At 45.3% G+C, this 14,915-nt stretch overlaps 2 protein-coding genes across 6 annotated transcripts in view; one reads left to right on the top strand and one right to left on the bottom strand.

Annotated features, from left to right (window-relative positions):
- The window catches only part of RBPMS (RNA binding protein with multiple splicing), a 203,585-nt gene extending 199,609 nt beyond the window's left edge, over nucleotides 1–3,976 (top strand). For both annotated transcript variants that reach the window (XM_018041830.1, XM_018041833.1), the window contains one exon: nucleotides 2,438–3,976. The gene's annotated coding sequence lies outside the window, so the exon portion shown is untranslated. The remainder of the gene's footprint in view (nucleotides 1–2,437) is intronic.
- GTF2E2 (general transcription factor IIE subunit 2) overlaps nucleotides 1,041–14,915 on the bottom strand; it is a 97,396-nt gene continuing 83,521 nt past the window's right edge. For 2 of the 4 annotated variants that reach the window (XM_013975423.2, XM_018041836.1), the window contains 3 exons: nucleotides 10,598–10,713; nucleotides 2,882–9,362; nucleotides 1,041–2,501 (listed from right to left, as the gene is read on the bottom strand). In XM_013975423.2, coding sequence (XP_013830877.1) covers nucleotides 9,246–9,362; nucleotides 10,598–10,713 — 233 coding nt within the window. In that variant the 3' untranslated portion in view covers nucleotides 1,041–2,501; nucleotides 2,882–9,245. The remainder of the gene's footprint in view (nucleotides 2,502–2,881; nucleotides 9,363–10,597; nucleotides 10,714–14,915) is intronic. The other 2 variants (XM_018041835.1, XM_018041834.1) reach the window with 2 other exon arrangements.

Here is a 14,915-nt window from a genome sequence, read left to right as displayed (position 1 = left end):
AAGATTGGGGGGGGGCAGAAGACACGTGGCTTTTAAGAAGGGATCCCTCCAGATGAAGTTGGTGTAGTGGTGTATTCTTGGTTATCAAAATTGCATAGCTTTGGTACTTTGCTAGATATTCGTGATGTGTGAAAAAGCATGATAGCTGTATAATCTTAATCACATAAAAGTGGATGCTTAGCTCTGAAAATAGAGACCTAGGACACATCAGCCAGCAAACTGCTTGTGAATATGGATGACTGTTTTTTTTTTGCTTCTTGTGTTTCTGATTTCCTATTATGCAGGTGTTAAACTTTGCCCACTTAGATTCCTCCATCATCGAGCGAGTGGGGGTTAGGCACTGTGCTGGGCTCCGAGAGAAGCAAAGGAATCAGAGTGGGGTTTTCCTTAAGGACGGCACCTCCTCCTCCTGAACAAGTCCTGTGTTTCCCAGAAAGTGGAGGGAGGAGTGAGGATCGCCGAGCTTAAGTTGGAAGCATTTCTCAACCCAAGGGGGCACACTTACTCTACGTCAGTCTTAGCACGTCATTTGGTTAATAGTTCCAACAGGCTGAAGAGACAGGTTAAGTGCTACGCTAACTTCAAAGAATCAGAGCCCTACTCCTGAAATCAACACCCTTCTCCTTGTGGACTTTTTCCTATGATCCCTAGGTACGTGATTGCCACATTCAGTCTAACAGCTAGTGGCTCATTATTATTTTTACCCGTTTGGACTGTCATCTAAAAACTAGGCTGTGACAAGATATATTGGGTCATAGTTCAGATCTAGCTGGCACTGTACAGATCTGGCTTAGATAGGAATATTAAGGTCATCTTATCAGCTATGTTTGGGAGTGTTAAATATATTTGTTTCTAATTTCAGGATTCCTTGGTAAATACATTTTCCCAAATAGGTCTTAACACAGGGCAGTACAGTAAGTTCCCTACATACAAATTAGTTTCACTTCAAGAGCATGTCTCAAAGTCCAACTAAGTTAGCCTAGGTACCCAACTCACACAACAGTACTTTACTGGGTTTATAATACTTTTCACACAAACAATCCAGAGAAAACAAAACACTTTTAATCCTACAGTCCCCTTGATAAGTACAGGAATACAACAACTGGCATACAGGGAAGAACAGTTACTGACCGAAGGAGGGCGGGGAAGTGAAGGATCGTCAGCAGTAGGAGATGAAGGCAAGGTGCAGTTTCACTCTTGCCTGATGTTGATTGCACCACAGATTCTGGTTCCTTGCTGGTTCAATTCTATTCTCTTGGGAAAAAACCATCCATGTGGTAACACTGGGTTGCACTCTGAATAGCTGCTACAACCTTTGTGTTCTTGTTCTACGTTCCCATCCCATGCCTCCTTAAATAAAGAAAATCCCCTTTTCACGTCCTGCATCTCGAAGCACTTCAGTTTCTCTTCATCCTTTCCCTGGGCCTTCAATTTCATCTTTTCCTCTTGCTCCACACTCAGTTATCTTCACTTTTGTTTCCACCGCTAGCACTTGGCACTTCACAGTGGTACCAGCTACTTGCTTTATACTGTATGACTCTCCTCTATACTGTAAAGTACACAAAAGCACAACCACTTGTAGAGGATGCAGGCACGTGACGGTTTACTGCAGACACGTGAACTTACCTGACTGGACACCACAACTTTCAAAAGTTCAAATATAGGGGCCTTAAACTATGTGTAATGACAGCCGCCTCCCATGTACAAACCCAAAATTCTAGTCCCTTTCCTACAGTCAGACTTTTGTGAGTCTCACCTATTGGTAAGAAAAGAAGGGACTGGGGAGTTAGACGATAGTAAAATGAGTAAGAGCAGGACACTTACCAATGCAGCCTTTTTGCGTACTTAGTCACTCAGTCGGGTCTAACCCTCTAGACTGCAGCCTGCCAGGCTCCTCTGTCCATGGGATTTTCCAGGCAAGAATACTGAAGTAGGTTGCCATTTCCTCCTCCAGGGAATCTTCCTGACCCAGGGATCGAACCCACATCTCTTAAGTCTCCTGCATTGACAGGTGGGTTCTTTACCACTAGTGCCACCGAGTAAATTCAGACACAAAGAATTGAGATGTGTTTAAGAAACTCCTGGGAGCCAGGCGGGGCTCTGGCAGAGGCAAAGTCTTGTTGATCGTCCAAAGGCCCTTTTTTCTGCCACAAAATAATGAGTGTTTCCTTGCAGCTGCAGGGGAAAGAGAAATAGAAATTAAGCACCCACTGTGAGGCCACCAATCCTCTAGTGCAGGGTCTTGCTGTGGAGAGGGTCAGTGAGTGTATTCTGTGTTTACACAGACGAGTACATGCACAGCTCTGAAGGGGAGCAGCCAGGGGTCTCCCAGCTGGGACTTCTATCCACCATGTCTCCAAACAGCCCTGCGGCTCAGAGAAAGGATTGTACGTGGTTATGAGATCAGCACCTCTTACATACCTTCTTTCTGTTTCAGGCTTGAACAACACCTCGCCCAGTTTTGAGCCCTTCAAGACTTTGCCACAGCCTCTATCACACATCTGTTTTTCTCGAAGAAAAAAATATATAATAAAAAATGTTTTACTCTTTTACACTGTATAATTGTAAGAAATAGTGTGTTATTTGTGAACGCATGGTCTGCCATTTCTGTACAGTTTGGAGATATTTTCAAATGAAACATAAAAGATGTCAACGATAAAACCAAGAGAGTGAGTATTTTTATACCAAACATTTTAAGTGTGACAGGATGGATGATCTTACACTGGGTTGGATCACACATTTTGTGCTTGACTTTTGAATGCTTGTAATTTAAAATATCTATTTTTTCTTTCCTCTAAAATTAGCTGCATGTTTGAGGCATGGTTTAAAATATTATCAGAATTTCCAGGATCATATGGTGAATGTATAGAAATCTGTTTACCTGGCCTGGGTCCATGAGTAACACGGCGACAGAGGTTAGAACTGCTGGTGCGGCCCCTGAGGTTTGCTTCCAAGTCTGGTAGGATGCCCTGCAAGACAATCAGAGCCTCCAGGAGCTTCCAGTGTGATGGTGGATTCCCAGCTGGGCAAAGCAGCCTGTGCTTGGTGCAGATTCCTCGTTGAGGTGCACGCGTAACACGCCCAGCAGCTCGAGGTGACCATACAAACTGTGTGTGGAGCTCTGGGTCTTGCCTTTTCCTTCTAACAGCAGGCTCCTGCGTGAGCCCCGCTGATGCACACCACCACCAGCTGATGTGCTGAGTCTAAAGGGGAAGCCTCCACTGGGGAGCCCAGCCCTGCCCACGCGGCCGCAGTGGGCACCTCCCAAGCGATTTGCAGAATATCAGTTGAACTGAGCTGGTGTTCCTGAGGCTTGGAGGCACCAGGCCATACGAACCATTTAAAAACCTGACCTTGAATCCTGCTGTACTCACGGGGACACTTTGACACACTGGCCTGGGGGAAGATGCGTGAGCAATGAGGAGAGGTCAGCTTGCTTCAAGACTCCCTCCACACCCGGGTCAGTCCTGTGTGGGAAACTGACACTGTTCCAGGGTCACCTCACGCTCTCCCCACTGTGGAAGAGCAGCCGTGTGTAAACATACATTGACCTACAGATTTTTAACTGCTGACATACTAAACGTGACCACAAGCTCTCTTATTGATCTGCTCACAGTGTGCTGAAGATATTTATATTCTAATGATTATATATATATGGCTGGTGTTGGGTTTTTAGTTTCATTATTTTCTATTAGAAATCAAGGTGTCAAGATGCTTTTAAAGGTCATCACAAAACAAACGAGAGCCAAGGGTGAGAGGCTATAAACTTACGAGAAAGGCTGGCAAGGGGTGTCTCCGGTGCACCCAAGCGCTGCTGAGGCCTCCAGCACCACCTGGTTCATGGTGACAGTTGTAGACTCTTGTTTCCAAGGAAAACAGAGCAACTTCCACACAGTCTGTTCTGCTTTTATAAACTGTTTAAAGGTACTTTTCTATTGTCATTTTTAAAAATAAAGTGCTAATTCCAGCTGTCACACCACTGCTTGGCAAATTCCTTCTTGCAAGACCAAGTACATCCGATACTGCAATCCAGGAAGTGGCAGATTTTGTTGCCATTTTCAGGTCTGGATGGAGCAACCAAGGGAGGGATGGGAGAGCCTGTGGAAATGCTCTACCGTGGGTGCCTGGGGACCCACAGGGACACCGCGGCCCTGAGCCCTCCAGACCCTACAGGAGGTTCACGGGGGAGACACATACCTCTCTCTTGATGTCTTTTTACTGCACTCAGCAGATTGCACATCCACCTCAGCCTACAAAGACTCTGCAACCTACATTTGTGGTTTTCTACTGACTAATTTATTAGCGTAAGAAATACATTCTATTAAGTGGTAAGACAGGCACTGGTAGCCAAGCAATAAAAATGCTTTACCAATAACACTCACCAAGCCCTCTGTCCCCAGAAGGGGGGAGGGAGGTCACAGTGCTCAATTCCAAGTGAGGGCAACAACCACCAACAGCTACTAGTCTTGCTGGGCACTGACATTCCAGGTTCTGTTGCTGGATTGCACGTACCTTTTGTAGAGACGACCAGCCACCAAAAGTGGGTCCCAGCCATAGCCTACCAGTACCCTAGAGCCGGGGTTGAAGGCAGACAATGACTGCACAGCTCTGCCGCCCTGCCCAGGCTCTGAAGCCCACACCCATCACGGCTCGGGGTCGTGGCTCTGGGACGGGCTCAATCGCGCGGCTTCACCTTTAGCCGTGCAATTGAGCGCGGGACTTCCCACTCACTCCAAGGCAGCAGGTTCAAGTCAGGAGGCAGAGATCTGAGGGTGGCTCCCTGGAGGGGCTGAACACCATCACTGCTGTGTGCTTTTACATAAAATGAGTGCCTGGTCACCACCACTGTACAAGGGACAAATGTGTAGAAAGTACCTACCCGTCTAGTGTGAATTCCAGGCACAACCTGTCTGGTCGCTTGAACACCAGCTTCATTTCCTGTCACTCCACTGAGCAGAAACACAGTGTATCTTCTGGAATTGGGAACTTGGGATAAGAAAAGGGCAGGTCTGTCTGTTCCCTCTGCTTACACACATAATGTCCCAGTTTGTAGGATCCAGAAAAACGATAACTAGGCCATTTTTTGTTACCGAGTAAATCCTCCCTTGGGGGTAAAGGTCTGCCGCTTCTGAACACAGGACTAATGCAGCTATAATATAAAACCACCATTTAGTACTGAAATTAAGAACTATGTCTTCTACCTCTAAAAAAATTACAAAGTAATCTGGAAAAGAACCTTAAAACTTGCAAAATGTACATTATACTTACAGTGTAATCATATGTGTGGGCTTCAAATTCACTGGATCCAGTACCTGAATATATGGCAGACCACTTTCAGAGTAAGCATGGTGGACACCCCGACAATTCTTGGGCTCTGTGTCACAATGACATACAGGAATCAACTGATTCTGAGTGTTTCGGGCAGGTGTGCTTAGCTCTAGAAGTGCAAGCTGACTCCCTACTGTTTTCCCATCCATCACTGGGACATCCCACTGTTAGGGGACAAGCGTGTTCGAGTTTCAGCACAGGGTTGCCCTCCTGCTCTTCAACTGGTCCCCCTGTTCTATCATACCTGATGACATCAAACAATTGTCCAACATTCTGAGAAGGCAGAAGAGTATCTGTTACTAATGACATTATCTCTAACACTGGTCTTCAAAATGCCTACACAACTCATGACTCAGATACTGAAAAACCACATGCCATCAACCAACGGATAAGCCTCTCTAAGCAGGGAAACATTTACCTGCCACAGTGAAGCTCTGTCACCACCGCAAACCGTCCTGGGTGGCACTCAGCTCCCCAAGACCGGCCTGGCTCTGTAACCACCCAATCTGCTGTGAGAAACCTTGGCTTGTTTCCTCCTCTTTTTGCAGCTCTCCAGCGACCCATGGGTGCTGATTCCCCCGGACTTCCATGGTACAAACCACACTTTCCTGCTTTATAAGTGGAAAAGGGCCCTGTGCCCATGAACCATTACAACAGGCCCATAAATCAAGACCACAGGGAAGCCTGTTCCCCACTGCTCACATATACTGCTCATTTCAAGTTTAACTCTCTTGCCATGCTAAATAACAACTAACAGAAATTTAATTATGTTAGATGCTTAAATTCAACCTAAACTTGTCTTTAGAGTTAAAAGACACACCTACATGGAATAGGAAATAATGCTCAGGTTAAAATATTAGTATTTACCTGGACAAGAGAGCACTTTTTCCTTAAAACTAGGACACAGAAAAGTTCAAAGCTTCTTGACACTCACATGCAAGATAAAATCTGGTCTTGGAGTTTCTGGAGATGGTCCTGCCAAGGTCAGGCTGTGGTTTACTCCATAAGGTAAGTTGGCCCTGAAGGGCTTTGGAGCCCCGCAAAGTTCTGGGTGGTGGCAAGTCACTGTGTTCTCACAGGGTCTTGAACCCACATGGTTTGAGTCACAGGAACATGCTGGCCCATCTCCAAACGAGGAGAGCTGGTGAGTGTTCCAGGCCTGTTTCCAAAGGGTCCATGGTAGCAGCCTTGCCACTTGGCCTGCAACCACCAGGCCTTTCCAATGGAAACCCCACTATGAAGGGAAATGTGTTTTTGTTTTTTAAGCTATGGCCAGAAGGAAGGGCAACAGCATGATGTCAGGGCCTGTTCCAGCTCTGCATTTCCCAAGTGCTCACTCAACACCATGCTCACAGGGCAGGGACGGGGGTTCTAAAGTCCAGCTCACCTGAGAAGTGGTTTCCAAGAGGTCCTTTGGTTCCAAGAGATTCTCCCCCACAGAACACCCATTCTCTCGGGAAAAGCCCACAAAACACGCCTAGGGAAAGGGTGGACTGTGAAGCCCCATGGGTGGCATCACGTGATGAAGGTCATCACGCTGCCTCCACACACAGCATCCCAACCTTGCCACAAAGCAACAGTAGTGGACCTGGCTTGTTAAGGACAGTCACTAATACCTTTAAAAAAAAAAAAAATCACCTGCAAATGAATCATTTTTGCAAGTAAAAGCAGTAGTTAGAAGAAAGAGGGGACATCAAATATCATTTCCCATGCTTCAGAAAACCACTGTTAGCTGCTAAGAACGGGGAGTTTATAAATCCAAATACCCTATCCCCACACCCAAAATGTATTTTCTGCTGGTGAGTTCAAACACCCCATCACAGAAGAACCCAGGGCTACATGCCTGCAGCGCCCTTGCTGCAAACCATGGACCGAGCAGGAACGGGAAGCAGCTGCCCTGCCTTCTCACTCAGGCACGGCTTCACACGCATCAAGTGCTCCTCTGTCCCTCGAGTCCCACCATCATCTGACCACACTTACAGGATGTGACAGCAGCAGCCAAGTGTTCGTTTTCTACACTTTGGGCTCAAAGACATTCCTTTTAGCCATCCCCTAAAAGCCTCAGCTGATTGTGATGAATTATAGATCAAACACACTAAAGATGGTCTTAAACTTTTAATGCACCCAGACATGCCCATTCCAACTTGCTGCTTCTGAACAGCCCAAAGACCCAGCAGAAACAGGCAGAGGTGAGACCATGACTTTGACTTTAATTTGAATTTCTCATGGAAATGTTCCTAGGTACCCAGAAGAACTGGTAAAGAACTTCTTTCTACTACAACCTTCAAACACAACTGGGTTCCTATCACAATTTGCCACAAAGACTATCTCCTTCTCCATATATCAAAACAGCCAGAAAACAACAAAATGGAAACAGTTCAATGTCCTCCCCTATCAATAATTACCTTAAATGTAAATGGATTAAATTCTCCAATAAAAATACACAGACTTGTTGAATGGATTAAAAAAACAAAAAAACAAGATCCTGCATGCCACAACTAAGATCCAGTGCAAATTATTTAAAAAAAAAAGAAAAGATAACCTATGGAATCAAAATATTTGCAAATCATTTATCTTACAATGATAAGGGGGTTAATATGACCATAATACATAAAGAACTCATACAACTCAGTAGCAAAAAACAACTCCACAAATAATCCAATTAAAAGATAGGCAAAGGACTCAAATAGACCTGAACAGACATTCATCCAAATAAAATACACACATAACGAACAGGTACCTGAAAAGATGCTCAACATCATTAATCAGTGAGGCATCTCAGTTTTACATCTTCTTATGATGTCTTTTGGGGCTTGGGTATAAGAAACAGATAAGATGACACTCAAAATCAATGAGAAGTAAATAAAACAACAAAATGGCTCCTTGTCATGTGTACAGAGTAGTTACTGCTCTGGGTTATCATTATGCCTTTTTTACAAACACCAAACCCTGTTCTTATAATCCACTAGTTTCAATTTGTGATATGAGGACCTTATCAACCAACCCAAAGGGCCACTACAAATCATAAACAAGCACAGAGAAGGAAAATGGGTTGCTTACAGTAGAATGCTGGAATGACCACAGATCTCCCCAAAAGTCATGACGATTCTTAGGAATCTACATACGTGGTAACAGCTCTCGTGAGCTCAGTGAGTGAGAACCTTGGGGCCAGGCGCCACCAGGGCTGGGACACCATAACACAGACATTCAGGCTGGCACGTAGACACAGCCCATCCATGCTGTAAACAGCCTGACAACATGACCTGGGACATCCAGGAGACTAAACAGTGATCTATCCTTTTAAAAGAAAGCATTAAGAATCATGTCAAGTGTACCTTTACTGCTTCACTTGCCAACAAGAGGCACACCTTGGGTTCCACCTGTGAAATCCACACGCTCAGTGACGCAGCCCAGACCACGGTCTTCAACAACATTCCAGACTAGCACCTGCAGGACTCAAAGACCACCGGCAACTGCCAAGAACGGAAAGAAGCAAACTAAAGTCACCGACGTCTTAGAGCTCCTTCTACAATGATTTTATTATAAATATGATCTTTTGGAATAAACAAATATTGCATTCAAGACTACCAGCAAACTTGTTCTAAAGTAATAAAAGAGGGGAAAATGGAACCAGGAGCCACTTAGAAGTAGCGATAAATAGCAAAGATGCCTGCACGCCATGCTGAGCGCCGTTCCCCAGAGAAGTGACAGGAGGTTCACAGGGGACATTACATTTCTCATTAGCCCCTTAAGGAAAACAAGCTTCGAGTTTGGTAATTTGCCCTAGTTCTGTAAACCGAACTGCTCCTCTCCTCAGTCCTAGGTGGGAGAACAGGAAGATGATCAGCCTGCAGATGCCAGCGTCAACACGGAAGATCTTGACTTTGAAACTCTTTGCTCTCAGACCAAACTGTTTACTACTTGCCAGGAGCGATATCAGAGTAGTCCTTCAGCACCCCAGCCAAGTGCTCATTGTGAGTCTTAAACCGTCGCTTTTTCTGTGAGGCAGGCTTTTTCCTTCTCTGAATTGGGGCCTACAGGAAGGTAAAAACAGAAATGACAGCTACTCAGAGCAGTGATACAGGGAGGATTTACGAAAGATGCAGCAAAGAGATGCAGGGTTTTGTAACCTTTTCTCTGTTCCTCAACACACAGACACAGACAGACACACACACACACCCCCCCCCCCAATCCACAGCACATCCCCAACCACAAACACCAACCAGCAGTTTCCGTTACAGTGAAGCATGTGTACTTCCATCCACCTGGAAAGAACGGGCTGGCACAACTTACCACAACTACGCTAGGCACTGAGTGAGTGAAAAGAGAGGCAGTACAGCTCTTTTGTTTTTCATCTCTGTTATCAGGTTTAAAAAATTTTATCCACCATTAATTACCCATAAAACAAAAACCTGAACCAAATACAACAAAGTATAGAGACATAGCAAAATTGGGGAGTGAATGGGCACAGAAAGAGTTGTTAGGTAGTATTCTCTTTACTGCATCACATAATTTATAAAAAAAATCAGCAAACTAAGCAATGACAGGAAACCATGAAGTGCTTCAATCACACTAATTCTTAGAGATCACTGGCAATAAATTTTCCCTTTAAAGGAGTCCTAAACGTCACCGAATAAAACACACGCACACACAAAAAGTCACAAAGAAAACAAACTACAAGGCATGATGGTGGCCAGGGGAAGGAGGGTGTTAGTGAAATATCCCTCATTCTGGCTTTGTCTCTGGACTGCAGAGAGCCGGTTAGCTGGTACGAGGCAATTCACAAATCTTCATCCAGCTACAAATCCTTCCAAATGAGCGGATCTGGGGTTATCAAGACAGTAAAATCTGGTTCCTAAAGGATCTGAGAGTCATCAAGGACAACTGAGTGTGATCAGCACTAAGGCAGTCAGGCACCAGCAAGAAGCGGGTCAGGGGATGAAGATCATGAAGGCCAGAGGGATGGAGCAGGCTCCCGGCAGAAACCAGGAGGACATCACAAGCATGCACGGCTGCAGCCAGAGCAGGCGCTGCCAGGACAGGGGTGGGGCAGGGCAGAAGCCTGAGCGGGGCGGTACCTGGGAGTGGCACCTGAGGGCAAGGAGTACACCAGACGCGACCTGAAAGCATCTGACCAAGGTCAGAGGGGTAGGACACGGAGAAAAAACTGGAAGGAAGAACCAGCTCCCTGCTCTTCCGAGAGCTGCACAGTAAGCAGGCTAACAGTTCAAAGGGCACAGCGTTACATTCTCTCCTAGAGACGACATACCACTTTCTTTGGTCCGGAGTCCTGCATGGAAGAAATACCCTGTCGCTTCAGATACTCTTCAATTTTCTCCTCGTCCATTGAATCCACGGTGACACTCCTCCACAGTTTCTGAAACTCTGTGCCAACAAGAAGTAGTTACCATACAATAGCTGTTTATAAACTGTAACATCTTGGTGATCAAAATCAGGCTTCCACATTATCTCCTCTGATCTGCGTTAGCACATCTGAGATTTCATTATAAAACCGAAGGAAGACAGGAACATTCAGATGCTGGACACTGAGCAGCAGAAGGGCCTGGGAACACGAGCTGCATCCCTAGGCCAGATCAGCACTGCTCTATTTTTAGAGTCTATAAATGAAGGGCCATGTGACTGAGGCCTCCCCACTTTCCTGGGAAGACAGGCAGTTGACACTCTCCTTTTATCCCCAAAATCAGTTCTCTCCACTGAAATAGTTCAAATTCCTGCTCATCTCCCATGAGCCCAGTACATCCCACTTCCTTTCCTACAGGAGAAGAGAAACACACAGGGAGATGAGGAACCAAAGTTTTATATGAGTGAGGAGTTATAACAGCCTATTTGCAAAAGAGCCTTCTGAAATCTGAAATAAACCGGGGATGGGTGACTAAGAGGTCATTAAAGTGAAGGGAAGGAGGCTGAGGCAGTAACACTGCTTCTCTCATGCCTGCAAAACAGGACAAAAACCTTCCCACACCTTGTTCTCAGAGTCCCTTGACCCCTTTGCCACATAACTATTTTTGCAAACAAAAGGGATCACAATTGGGACGTGTCCAGAATGAAACTCATGTGCACCTTACATTCTGTCCCTAAAGACAGGCCCCTTTCCAAGTGGCACCAGTGGTAAAGGACCCACCTGCAAATGCAGGTTCAGTTCAGTCACTCAGTCGTGTCCGACTCTTTGTGACCCCAGGAATCGCAGCACGCCAGGCCTCCCTGTCCATCACCATCTCCCGGAGTTCACTCAGACTCACGTCCATCGAGTCCGTGATGCCATCCAGCCATCTCATCCTCTTTTGTCCCCTTCTCCTCCTGCCCCCAATCCCTCCGAGCATCAGAGTCTTTTCCAATGAGTCAACTCTTCGCATGAGGTGGCCAAAGTACTGGAGCTTCAGCTTTAGCATCATTCCTTCCAAAGAAATCCCAGGGTTGATCTCCTTCAGAATGGACTGGTTGGAGCTCCTTGCAGTCCAAGGGACTCTCAAGAGTCTTCTCCAACACCACAGTTCAAAAGCATCAATTCTTCGGTGCTCAGTCTTCTTCACAGTCCAACTCTCACATTCGTACATGACCATTGGAAAAACCAGAGCCTTGACTAGACGGACCTTAGTCGGCAAAGTAACGTCTCTGCTTTTGAATATGCTATCTAGGTTGGTCATAACTTTTCTTCCAAGGAGTAAGCGTCTTTTAATTTCATGGCTGCAGTCACCATCAGCAGTAATTTTGGAGCCCCCCAAAATAAACTCTGACACTGTTTCCACTGTTTCCTCATCTATTTCCCATGAAGTGATGGGACAAGATGCCATGATCTTCATTTTCTGAATGTTGAGCTTTAAGCCAACTTTTTCGCTCTCCTCTTTCATCAGGAGACTTTTTACTTCCTCTTTCCTTTCTGCCATAAGGGTGGTGTCATCTGCATATCTGAGGTGATTGATATTTCTCCCAGCAATCTTGATTCCAGCTTGTGCTTCTTCCAGTCCAGTGTTTCTCATGATGTACTCTGCGTAGAAGTTAAATAAGCAGGGTGACAATATACAGCCTTGACGCACTCCTTTTCCTATTTGGAACCAGTCTGTTGTTCCGTGTCCAGCTCTAACTGTTGCTTCCTGACCTGCATACAGATTTCTCAAGAGGCAGGTCAGGTGGTCTGGTATTCCCATCTCTTTCAGAATTTTCCACAGTTTCTTGTGATCCACACAGTCAAAGGCTTTGGCATAGTCAATAAAGCAGAAATAGATGTTTTTCTGGAACTCTCTTGCTTTTTCCATGATCCAGCGGATGTTGGCAATTTGATCTCTGGTTTCTCTGCCTTTTCTAAAGCCAGCTTGAACATCAGGGAGTTCACGGTTCACGTATTGCTGAAGCCTGGCTTGGAGAATTTTGAGCATTACTTTACTAGCGTGTGAGATGAGTGCAACTGTGCGGTAGTTTGAGCATTCTTTGGCATTGCCTTTCTTTGAGATTGGAATGAAAACTGACCTTTTCCAGTCCTGTGGCCACTGCTGGGTTTTCCAAATTTGCTGGCATATTGAGTGCAGCACTTTCACAGCATCATCTTTCAGGATTTGAAACAGCTCAACTGGAATTCCATCACCTCCACTAGTTTTGTTCGTAGTGATGCTTTCTAAGGCCCACTTGACTTCACATTCCAAGATGTCTGGCTCTAGATTAGCGATCACATCATCATGATTATCTGGGTCGTGAAGATCTTTTTTGTACAGTTCTTCCGTGTATTCTTGCCACCTCTTCTTAATATCTTCTGCTTCTGTTAGGTCCCTACCATTTCTGTCCTTTATCGAGCCCATCTTTGCATGAAATGTTCCCTTGGTATCTCTAATTTTCTTGAAGAGATCTCTATCTTTCCCATTCTGTTCTTTTCCTCTATTTATTTGCACTGATCACTGAAGAAGGCTTTCTTATCTCTTCTTGTTATTCTTTGGAACTCTGCATTCAGATGCTTATATCTTTCCTTTTCTCCTTTGCTTTTAGCCTCTCTTCTTTTCACAGCTATTTGTAAGGCCTCCCCAGTCAGACATTTTGCTTTTTTGCATTTCTTTTCGATGGGGATGGTCTTGATCCCTGTCTCCTGTACAATGTCACGAACCTCATTCCATAGTTCATCGGGCACTCTATCTATCAGATCTAGGCCCTTAAATCTATTTCTCACTTCCACTGTATAATCATAAGGGATTTGATTTAGGTCATACCTCAATGGTCTAGCGGTTTCCCCTACTTTCTTCAATTTGAGTCTGAATTTGGTAATAAGGAGCTCATGATCTGAGCCACAGTCAGCTCCTGGTCTTGTTTTTGTTGACTGTGTAGAGCTTCTCCATCTTTGGCTGCAAAGAATATAATCAATCTGATTTTGGTGTTGACCATCTGGTGATGTCCATGTGTAGAGTCTTCTCTTGTGTTGTTGGAAGAGGGTATTTTCTATGACCAGTGCATTTTCTTGGCAAAACTCTATTAGTCCTTGCCCTGCTTCATTCCGCATTCCAAGGCCAAATTTGCCTGTTACTCTACGTGTTTCTTGACTTCCTACTTTTGCATTCCAGTCCCCTATAATGAAAAGGACATCTCTTTTGGGGGTGTTAGTTCTAAAAGGTCTTGTAGGTCTTCATAAAACCGTTCAACTTCAGTTTCTTCAGCGTTACTGGTTGGGGCATAGACTTGGATAACTCTGATATTGAATGGTTTGCCTTGGAGACGAACAGAGATCATTCTATCATTTTTGAGATTGCATCCAAGTACTCCATTTTGGACTCTTGTTGACCATGATGGCTACTCCATTTCTTCTGAGGGATTCCTGCCCACAGTAGTAGACATAATGGTCATCTGAGTTAAATTCACCCATTCCAGTCCATTTTAGTTCGCTGATTCCTAGAATGTCGACGTTCACCCTTGCCATCTCGTTTGACCACTTCCAATTTGCCCTGATTCATGGACCTGACATTCCAGGTTCCTATGCAATACTGCTCTTTACAGCATCGGATCTTACTTCTATTACCAGTCACATCCACAACTGGGTATTGTTTTTGCTTTGACTCCATCCCTTCATTCTTTCTGGAGTTATTTCTCCACTGATTTCCAGTAGCATATTGGGCAGCTAACGACCTGGGGAGTTCCTCTTTTGGTATCCTGTCATTTTGCCTTTTCATACTGTTCATGGGGTTCTCAAGGCAAGAATACTGAAGTGGCTTGCCATTCCCTTCTCCAGTGGACCACATTCTGTCAGAATTCTCCACGATGACCTGCCCGTCTCGGGTTGCCCCACCGGCATGGCTTGGTTTCATTGAGTTAGACAAGGCTGTGGTCCTAGTGTGATTAGATTGACTAGTTTTCTGTGAGTATGGTTTCAGTGTGTCTGCCCTCTGATGCCCTCTTGCAACACCTACCATCTTACTTGGGTTTCTCTTACCTTGGGCGTAGGGTATCTCTTCACGGCTGCTCCAGCAAAGCACAGCCGCTGCTCCTTACCTTGAACGAGGGGTATCTCCTTACCGCCGCCCTTCCTGACCTTCAACGTGGGATAGCTCCTCTAAGCCCTCCTGTGCCTGCGCAGCCACCTCTCCTCGAGCTAC

This window comes from Capra hircus, chromosome 27 (genome assembly GCF_001704415.2).
Source record: "Capra hircus breed San Clemente chromosome 27, ASM170441v1, whole genome shotgun sequence".
In the NCBI taxonomy this organism is placed as follows: Eukaryota; Metazoa; Chordata; class Mammalia; order Artiodactyla; family Bovidae; genus Capra; species Capra hircus.
This window is presented reverse-complemented; position numbering and strand designations above follow the sequence as displayed.